Below are 11,110 nucleotides of genomic sequence, written 5' to 3'. Positions count from 1 at the left end.
CAGAACTTAAAGACTGCCTTAAGCCGTAACTCTAGCACCTGCCCTGCCTCATTTCCGAAGTCACACATGCTCTGCCAGACACAGAAAAGTCCGTCTTAAGACAACGGCCTTATCAAGAGATATGGCTGGCTCACATGAACCACCTCTGCCTCACAGACACGGCTGCTCAGTGTGGCCACCTCAGCACCAAGGCTTCACCGGCGGCTTTGTCAGGGCACGGAGCCCGGGCTCATGAGGCCAATGCGGGCCGTTACTGGGGGCAGGAGCGATCGGGCTGAAGAAACGCCCGAGGAACCGATCACGGCGGTGTTGTGAGGGGGTGACATGGCGGAGCCCTGAGCGCGGCGGCAGGTTGAGGGCAGCCGCAGCCTCGCCGCCTCCACTGAGCATGCTCGGCCCCTCCACATCCGCCGCCGCTCGGCCGCCGAGAGGTGCAGGGGGGGAGGTTCCCTGCCGGTAATAAGGCCCTTGGCAGGTGGCGGAGGCGACGCGCGGGTCTCGCTGCCGCCATGAACCCCGGCGGCGGGGCGGGGGCGGCGCCGGCCTTCCCCGGCCCCGTGCAGTGTAAGTGGCGCTGCGCGCCGGGCGGGTTATGCGCGCTCCGGGGCCCGAGCGGCGGAAGCTGGCTCGAACCGGGGCCCGGGCAGGCCCCGAAACCTGAGTAGCGCAAGAAGCGAGGCGGGAGCGGAGGAGCCCGGGAACCTGGCTGGGGGGGAACCCGGGAATCTGGGTGAGCGCCCAGGGGCTGCGGGGCCCGGGCTGGGCCCGGGCAGGACCCCCTAGGCGGGCCGGGGCCTGCGGGGAACGTGGCCGCGGGCATGGGCATGGGCCGCAGCGGGCAGCTCCGCCCCTGGGGGCCCCGGGTGCTCGGTGCCGGGGGTGTTGGTCTCCTTAGAATCACAGAATTCTGATTCCTTAGAATCACAAAATCATTGCCCCTTCTGCTGTTGTTCCAGTTCCAGGAGGCACCACGGTGCTGGTGGAGCTCACCCCAGACATCCACATCTGTGGCATCTGCAAGCAGCAGTTCAATAACCTCGATGCCTTTGTTGCGCACAAGCAGAGCGGTTGCCAGCTCACAAGTGCGGCAGCCGGGGCCACCAGCACGGTCCAGTTTGTGTCGGAGGAAACAGTGCCCTCGACACAGGCACAAACCACGGCCAGGACCATCACCTCGGAGACCCAAACCATCACAGGTATCGCGGTGCTTCAGCACTCCACTTGTGCAAAGCAATGTTACACTGCTCCCTGCACGTGTCCCCATCACACTAAGGTGAACAAACGAGTCACATTAGTTGTCACATTTGTGCAGAGGAAGGAAGAAAACAAGTGTGTGCAGCTGCAGTTCTGGTGTGGCAACAGATACATAATTGAGATACAAGTTCACTTACAATAACTCTAACATGTTGTATAACCAAGTTGTGCAAACTAATTAAAATTGTCAATACTTAGGAAAAGTAATCAAATTGCTATGCACTTTATTTTTTAAGAGTGCTTTTGATGAGAAACAGACTCAGAATTGCTGTCGGGCTCTAATCCAGGCCCTTTTATGTGAGAACAGTGCATTCCCTAACATTGCTCCCACAAGTAATTGGCAGAAAAAATATTACTCAAAATTTCTGTGTATGCGAAGACTTAAGTAAGGTCCTGATCCCGCAAACATGTAAATAAAATTACCATTTTGTTCAATGTATGGAAATTTGTCCTTCTATATATTGTTAAGTTTTGTTTTACCTTGGTCTAGGAGTTTACTAGAATTCAAATTACTTGATTTTAAAGTTGTACAGATAGATTAGGACAGCAAATCTGAAAGAGCAGTGAAGCAAAATGAATTCAGGGCTCACTTCCAGGAATTTTTGTATTATAATCCCTCAACTCAGTGTGGGTTTTGGATGAGTCACTCTTGTGCTTCATATTTACTCATCTTTTAAATGAGGGCAATTATAGCCTTCTGCCCTTTTGGGGTGTAACATTTAATTGATTTAAAAGCTGTAACTTTGCATGACAAAGTTGTACCCATTATGAGTAATAGTTAAAAACAGTATAGTTGAAAGAGGCTGAACTTTTTTTTTTCTTTTTAAAAAAAAAAAAAAATTATTTACATGATGCCTTTTTGACAATATTAGCCATATAATTTTTTATCTCTTTTGGGCTGTAGCACAGCCAGTGTTGAAAACCAAAGAGAACTTCATTAATGGAAGATCTGGACAGGCTTCAGAAGAAGCAGAATGTTTTAACAATGCAGTCAGATAGGATTCAAACAGGGAGACAAGTGGGCCTACATAGGGTCATATGAAGCTCAGCATGGCTCATGTGGTCTTTACAGAGTTTTCATCTGATAACAGGATAAGGGAGAGAAATGCCTTTCTTCTTCCAACTCCCCGATATTAACAAGAAGCCAGGAAGAAAAATCTCTCTGGAAAAGAAAGAGTAGAGGCGTAGTTAATGAGATGGAAAGTAATTAGAAAGATTTTACTGGCTGGACAAGCTAATGTTATCAAACTGAGCTATTTTATGTGTTTAGTTTCCGCTCCAGAGTTTGTTTTTGAGCATGGCTATCAAACATACCTGCCCAGTGAGAGCAGTGAGCCTCCAACTACTGCTATTGTCTCTACACCACCAAAAGCACGTTCGAGAAAATCGACTTCCTCGCTTACACAGAAGAAACTAAACTGTTGCTATCCAGGTAAGATGTGGATTATGTTGTCTTCATTATAACATTGATAGGATTGGTATAGTTACATACAAAGTAGGTCTGTCTGTCTTAAGCACTTAAGATGCATGAAACTTGGAGGGCAACCAACAAAGGGTGTGGTATACTACCATTGACATCAGTAGTAGTTCTGCTATTGATTTTGCACGTCCTTGGACTTTGATACTATACAGTGATGTACCCTAGTGATGCTCCAGTGGGTTTGCATATTGACGCTGGCCTGTGCGTACAGCCATTGCTGTTGAAGGGCAGAGTCTGCTTTCCTTTTTGCCAGCTGCCATTGTTGCATGCAAAAAATATATGTGCATTTTGCATTATATACTTTGTCTTTGATTAGTTAGCTTGTGTATAAAAGATGTCCTTGCTCATGGCAGGGTGGTTGAAACTAGATGACCTTTAAGGTCCCTTCTACCCAAACCATTCTATGATTCTATGATGATAGTTTGAACAAAGTATGTGGAGACCTTAATGAGTAAAAATTATTCAATATGCAGCAAATGTGTGGAGACAGCCATGTAGATGAGTAGCGATCATTAATGGGAACAGAAGTAGCAGGCTCTTTTTTGCTAGTCTCCTTTCACTTGAAAGGCACACTTAAAATGTGTGGCATTCATTTCTGTGCTTTAAACCTGTAACGCTTTCTGCTTGGACAGAATTCCTGAATGGTGGGCTGTTACCTAAGTTCCCAATAGCACTAACTTGAAATCATATGTGGAATTAATTAGATGGCTCTGCATCCCTTGTGTATTTTTAAATGCATCTCAAATCCTAGGCAGAGAATGCAGAGAATCTGTTTCAAAGCTACAGAACGACTTACAGAAAATGGTAATGTAGAGGGGGAATTGCCTCCCTGGGGAAGCATTAGAAAACTAAAGTTCATAGGTAAGCCAGTTTTAAGCAGTTGTAAGGAAATGAGATGGGAAATTTGTTTTCTGTAAATACTGAATTTAAAGAAACTCTTAATGAGAAGAAACCTAATGCCCAGAATCATAGAATGGCTCAGGTTGGAAGGGACCTTAAAGATCATCTAGTTCCAACCCCCCTGTCAGAGGCAGGGATGCCACCTGCTATATCAGGTTGCTCAGGGTCTCATCTAGTATCATAGTATATTGTTGTTATTGTTATTCTGTTAATTCTGTTAGATTTTCTATTAATTTAATGGTGTGCTTTTCTAAATCTTCCTACTGTCAGGTTGCCAGTTCAAGACTTCCTATGGTATGAAGGATATGGAACGTCATCTGCGAACCCACACAGGTTTACATAGTTGCTATATTTTATTTTTGGTTGGTTTACTTTCTAACTTACTGCTAAAAAGAGTTTTCCTACAAAATAACATCTACAGATAAATCAGATAAGTTATACACGTGTATGTATGTACTGGAGGTTTAGTACTTAGTGCCCAGGGAATTGCCTTTTTTGGTAAGTTACGGCCCAACTGGGCCATACCACTCACAGCTATGAAACATGAGCACTTTAAATAAGTTTAAGGAACTGTCAAACTTTGTAGATGCAGATCATGTGTTTATCAGGGTGCAGTGTGGTGGTGTGTAAACTCAATTTGCCTTTGATATCAAGCAGTGATTTCAACAGTTCACCTGCCATCCCCCAAAACACTAATTCAGAGTTCTAAGGGGAGGCGATTCCAAAAGGCCTTCTCAACTTTCTGCACTTGCATATGCAGCCTTCTGGAGCCTTAGCTGACTGGCTGTCAGCTGAAATTCTATATCCAGTTTTTGAAAACTACCCACATGACTATTTGAAAGTGTTTAGTGGTTTTTGTTCATTTGTTTGTTATTTAGTAATATCTTTATGATGCAAAAAATCTTCATGTATTGATGCTCTCTTCTTTGTCTGTTTGTTTTTTCAGGAGACAAGCCCCATAAATGTGATGTTTGTAACAAATGTTTTAGTCGCAAAGATAAGCTGAAGATGCATATGCGGTCCCATACTGGCGTGAAGCCTTACAAATGTAAACACTGTGACTATGCAGCTGCTGACAGCAGCAGTCTCAACAAGCACCAGCGCATTCACTCCAATGAGCGCCCTTTTAAATGCCAAATCTGTCCTTACGCAAGCCGCAACTCTAGCCAGCTAACTGTACACCTCAGATCCCACACAGGTGAGCTTATACCACAATTCAGATCTGTAAGAGTTTGAAAGTCATTTGGAGGATTTTAAAAAGGTATACAGGGTGTTAAGATGCCAGGAAGTGCCTACTTGAATTCTCAGACGCATTTAGGCATCTGGCTTCTCTCAGTCTCTTGGACATATAATCTAGTAGGGCAAGACAGCTCTCCTGAAAATACCTAGAAGCAATTGGAAAACAGATCTGACTCTTGGTAGTTGTGCTTTTAAATTGACTTTGGAACTGCCTGTTAAGATGTTCTTAAACCAATAGAACTTAATGAATCAATAAATAATTAGATCCTTGAGGGTGTCTAGGGTCCTATCTGTTTTTCTCAAGTCTGGTCCACCATATAAGAAACACTGAAGTTATTTTTGAACTTCGAAATCACAGTTAAACTAGTTGTGTCAGCGGAAACTTTAGATGCGTAATTTATATCTCATTTGTAAACTTAAAAGTAATTAGCAATTTAAGTTGTACATTTTTTGACCTTTCTTTGTGGTGTCTTCCCTGTTCAGGCTGTTGGACGTTAACAGTGGAGTATGATCAGTTGGAACTATATTTTTCCCATATTATATTTGTTCTGTGAAGAAAAAAAAAATTAGAAAATGTTAGCCTCCAGGCTTATAAGCATTGTATTGTTTTATACTTCCACTGTTTGGTTTCCTTTAAATTAGATTTCTCACTTACAGGTTGTTCCTATAAAAGTTTTGCCGTAAAGGTACTGCTCTACAGTTGTCTTTGTACAATTTTCTCTGTAGGTTGTTTTTCACCTACTCCAGGTTTAGGTTTGTGTGTTGTCTTTTATATATTTGATTAGTTCTGTGAATTTTAGCTGCAAGGTGGTTATGGTTCATTGATTAATAGATTAGCTTTGAACCTATCCTGCATCTGATTGGAATTCAAGTACTAAACAACATTAGTTCAGATGTGTGCAAGATGGGATTTATTTCAAACAGATAAGAGAAGTAAATCCCTTGCGCATTGTGAAGGAGGGGAGGGTTAAACCAAGCTGTCTCTGGCAGAAGAGAATCTTTTATACTTCACAAGTCTCCTGTGATGGAACAGGCAGGATTATCAGGCAGTTGTTTTACAAGTTTCCCTCTTTCTGTTGCTATACAGGAAGACGTGATGGCCAGTCAAAATTGTACAGGGTGTTATGGGAAGGTAGCTATTAGTAAGCACAGCAGTTACAGAACATGATGTTGAGTTTTCCGCATGTAATGTAGGAGTTTGTGTGTTTGCATTTATGAACATGGACAGGTATGCTCTGAATTTGGCCATGGGAGAACCTCTGAATGATGATACGCATTCCCAATAGAGTTAGATGTTTGTTCCATTAAATATTGCAATAGTTGGAAAGGATTTTTAGACTGCCTTCTTTCTTTTTAGCAAATTGTTCTGTTGTATCTTAAGCAAACGAAGTTATGCTGAAATTCAAGCAAGGCTTTAGTTTGCTCATCTCTTCCATTTCTATGAAATTAAATCCTTTTGTTCTTTTTTAAAAAGAAGCCTTTTTGATTAACTAAGAGGAGACACAAGAATTTAGACAGTAATCATTTCTTCCTTTTTTGGTTAAAAAGCTGTTATACACACAACCAATTTTAGGAGAAAAGTAAGACTGATATCTAGAACACAATCCTTACTACAATAAAATTAGTCATTCTGTAGGAGGTGAATGTAATTCACATTGCTCAGAGTCACATCATCTACATGGCATTGCTTGAACTAGTCATCTAAAGAGCTGTTTCCTATTAATTTGAGTAGAAGTACTATTAAAATTATTAATTTTAATTCCAGGATCAGACACTTTGTTGTTGTTGTTGTTTTATTCTGTCAGCGTTAATAATACATGAACAGAAATGTAAAGAAACAAGTAATAAACCACTCTTAAAGTAAACAGAGCAGTCTTTGCTGTATTCAATAAAATTACTAATTCTTTTTCTTATTGTGCTACACAGTATGTGAAAATTAAGCCATTGATATACATACAATGCCTTCATCAGTGAAGTAGATAAAAATTTCATGGCAGAGTATGCAGCTGAGACTGTAAAATAAACTAGATGAGCAAACAGTGCATCTTCATTAATAAAAATCTGTTTAATACAGATAATACAGTATGTATCTCAATTATTAAACAGATACATGGATTAGCACAGTAGGCCACAACTTGATACGAAAAATATGCAGCTAAACCTATGACATATGTAGCTGGATAAGCAAATTACACAAAACTATACAGCTATTGTCATAGCTGTGTGAATTGTATGAAATATTAACTTATAAAATAGCTATTTGTGGTTTGGTTATTAAAGAAGAAAAGGCTTGTTAAACAAATATACTCTCTCCTCCTTCCACCAAGCATGTCTTAGCACTCAGGAACACATTTCTTCTCTTTCAAAATAACTCTTTTAAACTTTATGCTCAAGTAGTTTAGAAAACTATGTGTTTAGATTAAAGAAAAAGGTAAAGGGTGTTTTTCGTTAGGATTGGCTTGTTTGCTCTTGATTTTTTTCAATGACTTCAGAAAAGAGCCCTTTTTTATGCTGTAATTGACTACATGGATTGACAGATGTACAGCTTATTTTGACCATACATGTGACACAAGCCCGCAAATAAAGAAAATGCAAAACAGTGGCTTAGATTCAGGCAGTTCAAATGGTTATTTGTGTAGGTGATTTGACATAAACAGGCTACTAACGATCTTACAGATGAGTATGTTCATTTTTCATGCTTTAGCAGTTAAGAATTTGACCTAACTTTCAGTTAAATAGGTTTTGGGTCAGGATTGCTCTCATAAAAATTATGCACTTATGAATATTTTATGTATCTGTTTGCATGAACGTGAACTGATACTGCATGAATACAAACAAATACTAGATTTTCTTGAATCTGTAGAATATTATTAGGTATGATGCAAATATCTTGGTTGCTGTAATGCTGGAAAAACAAAAGCTGCATGTTATTTCTCTGTATAAATACATTTCCCTGGAGTCACATACTTGCATGCATGTTTCATTAGTCTCCCATTTCTCTCTTGCAGTTACATTTACGTATCTGTGGTTCTTCTGTTTCTGTATAAGTGTAGTACCACCATGGTTTGGCAGCCACCTGACATTCATCATGAAACGGACTTTTGTCCATACAACTCCCCACGTTCTGGACAAAAGTTTTCACTACTTTTCTGTGCCAGCAATAGTATATGTGCTGCACCACATGAGACAGGGCAAGGATTTAACCAGGCCAGAAAGTAAACCAGGCTAGCTTTTCTTGTCAGCTAATTTATCTCACCATGTGAATAAATGTCAGTACAAGAAAGGCAATAAGGACTGTATGGTTGAGCAATGAGGTTGTTGCCTATTACTTGTCTGCAGTAGCCTGAAACTTACCTAGGCTTAAAGTTAACTTAGGAATCTCACTGTAAGTCTCGTACTGTAGACCTGAGACATGCATGTGTTTCTGTTGATTTCTTAGACTTGAAAAATATAGCAGCTGTTACAGTGTTTAATTAATCTTAAACAGTGGTTGAAGCGTACTGTTGCTAGAGAGGGACAAATGAGAAAGAAACTCCAGCTGCTTTTTGTGAGCACACTGTACAGTTTTACAAAGTGAACTAGAAATTGAGAACATCTAAATATGAAAAAAGACCATAGGTGTGGGCAGGCATTTTCTTGGAAAGTCTGCATACAGATATGTTAGAGCAGGTGATAAATACTGTGCCCTTAAAGTCCTCTGCATCTTCTAAATATTTGTAAACTACAAAACAAATTTTCAACAAGTCAGCTGTGCATATTTCACTGTGGCCTTTTGTCTTCCCAGAAATAAAACGGATCTTGGTGTCTCATCTGTAATTGAAATGTGCTTTTTGTTGACAGGAGATGCTCCTTTCCAGTGTCAGATGTGTCCTGCTAAATTTAAAATCAACTCAGACTTGAAGAGGCACATGCGTGTGCATTCTGGTGAGAAACCTTACAAATGTGAGTTCTGTGAGGTCCGGTGCGCCATGAAAGGAAACTTGAAATCACACATTCGTATCAAACACAGCATGGAAAATACTCTGAAGTGTCCAGAGTGCGAGTTTCAGTGTGGAAACAAAACAAGCCTTCGACACCACATAAGAACTCACCAGCCTGAGCAGCCAGTGAAGTGCTCAGAGTGCAGCTACTCTTGTTCCAACAAGGCAGCTCTGAAAGTACATGAGCGAATTCACTGCAAAGATCGTCCTTTCAAATGTGAATTCTGCAGCTTCGATACCAAGCAGCGGAGCAACCTGACTACTCACGTGAGGAAAGCTCATGGAGACAAAGTCAAGACCAAGAAGCAAACTGTGGAGAAGAAGGAAGGAGATAGGCCAAAGCAAGGTGGCTCCAGGCAAGTTGCCAAACTAGATGCCAAGAAGGCATTTAAGTGTGATTTGTGTGATGCTTCCTTTGTCCGAGAAGATTCTCTTAGGAGTCATAAGAAGCAGCACAGTATGTACAGTGGGTCTAAAAATAATGAACTGGCTGTTCTACAGCTCCAGATGGATCCCACTCGACAGACCAGTGCCCCAATTACTGTCAGTCACCTGCAGGTCCCAATTCAGGCTGCTCAGGTTTCTCCATACAACGAGGGAAGGGTCAAGATCATTGTGGGTCACCAGGTCCCTCAGAGTAACAGCATAGTTCAGGCTGCATCAGTGAATGTTGTGCCTTCCACGCTAGTTAGCCAGAACCAGGAAGATCTCTCAGCCAACAGCCGCTTGCAGCTGCTGGGCCAAGTCAGTTTGCTGGCACCACCTCCACCTCCAATATCTCAAAGCGAAGCAGTGCCTGTGGCACAACCAGCAGTTCTTCTAACAACCCATGACCAAACTGATGGTACTGCTTTACATCAAACTCTGATTCCTGCTGCGCCTGTCAGCAGTCATGAGGCTTCAGCAAACCAAGCTTTCATCACCAGCTCTGGAATCAGCTGCTCTGACTTAGAAGGCCTTAATGCTTTGATACAAGAAGGAGCAACAGAAGTGACTGTGGTTAGTGATGGAGGTCAGAGTATCACGGTGTCTACTTCAGCTCCCCCTCCTCCTATCTTCTCCTCATCCTCTCACACAGAAGCCCCTAAGCAGACCTACTCCATCGTTCAAAGTGGAGCACACACGGCTTTGCTGTGTCCAGCAGACTCAATACCAGATTAGTCACAAAGTAACTTTACAAATTTCAGACTCAGAGGCACTGGTGATTTCAGCAGAAATGCATAGAAAATAACCGAATACAGAATTTGTCCCACAAAGCCAAATACCTTCCACATACCTGTTCTGCTTGTCTGTACGTGGAAGCAAACACCTTGTATGTGGCAAAGAGGTTGTGTATATTTGTGCTTCTATTGAAATTGGAGACTATGTTCTTCATAAAATCTGAGCATCAAAGCCACTATTGAAAGCTTCACCAAGCAGTAAGCTTCCTGGACTAGGATTCTTGCATTGTGCTGGCAAAAATAAGAAAACCTCACCTTATGATGAACTATCTTCACAGCAGACTTTCATGTATACACAGAAGACAATAGTCTGAGCCATTCCAAGCTATATTTTTAAGTGAGGTCTGTTTTGATTACATGCTATGTATGGATTAACTGAACCTGGCTGGTTGTAGACATTTCTTAGAGATCAAAATGGAGCCCTACTGAACATCATGGGACCTGTTGCTTAATAGTAGAAGTGGGTAGCGTGTGATACTTGATCTGGTAATGCTGATGCAGAAGACCAAGTGATGGTTTTTAGAAGACAAAATAATTTTGTCCATTCATCAGTAATAACTAAGTTTGTTAGCAAGAACACTATTGCAAATTATGTATATGGCACGGTGATCTGTGTCAGGCACCTGTGTTTTAAAGAAAAAAAACAACCACAAATATATTTTTTACAAACACTACTTAAATTTTGTTTTTATTTTGATGTTGTTTGGGTGGAAAAAGTCCATTCCATTTTGAATTCATTCAATTCAAAACAATTTTGAAAAGATTTTAATCAGAGGTTTGTAACACTAGCATGAATTCAGATTGGATCGTGAGATAGTAATTTAGGAGTAAATGATGTGTGTGTCTATGATGAATGAATGCTGGGCTGTATTTTGAATTATACAATATTGTAGTCCTATCTGATGAGTATTCCTGTAATGGTAGCTAGTAATATCATCACTTCTCTACTATCTAGCTGAAAAACAGAATGTGTAGCTTGGGAAAATGGACAGCTCTATAGGTCCCTGGATCTGCAAAAATCAGTGATCATTCACAGC

General features: G+C 41.3%; 1 protein-coding gene across 1 annotated transcript; it reads left to right on the top strand.

Moving 5' to 3' along the window:
- The first annotated feature begins 359 nt into the window (after positions 1-359).
- On the top strand, positions 360-10,747 carry ZFP64 (ZFP64 zinc finger protein). Its single transcript, XM_035344216.1, has 6 exons — positions 360-564; positions 957-1,196; positions 2,525-2,686; positions 3,905-3,967; positions 4,581-4,832; positions 8,714-10,747. Exons 1-6 carry the CDS (start codon positions 510-512, stop codon positions 10,012-10,014), a joined length of 2,073 nt encoding a protein of 690 aa, XP_035200107.1. The 5' UTR covers positions 360-509; the 3' UTR covers positions 10,015-10,747.
- The last annotated feature ends 363 nt before the right edge of the window (positions 10,748-11,110 follow it).

The sequence above is a fragment of the Oxyura jamaicensis genome, chromosome 20, assembly GCF_011077185.1.
Source record: "Oxyura jamaicensis isolate SHBP4307 breed ruddy duck chromosome 20, BPBGC_Ojam_1.0, whole genome shotgun sequence".
Taxonomy (NCBI): Eukaryota; Metazoa; Chordata; class Aves; order Anseriformes; family Anatidae; genus Oxyura; species Oxyura jamaicensis.
The sequence above is the reverse complement of the archived record's forward strand: the minus strand, read 5'-3'. Positions and strand labels throughout refer to the sequence as shown.

What these genes read in the sequence shown, in the direction of transcription:
- ZFP64 (XM_035344216.1), top strand. Translation starts at nt 510, where the DNA reads ATGAACCCCGGCGGCGGGGCGGGGGCGGCGCCGGCCTTCCCCGGCCCC. An exon ending in GGAGACCCAAACCATCACAG is followed by an intron (nt 1,197 to 2,524) that starts GTATCGCGGTGC and finishes TTATGTGTTTAG; the next exon opens with TTTCCGCTCCAGAGTTTGTT. An exon ending in ACTAAACTGTTGCTATCCAG is followed by an intron (nt 2,687 to 3,904) that starts GTAAGATGTGGA and finishes TCCTACTGTCAG; the next exon opens with GTTGCCAGTTCAAGACTTCC.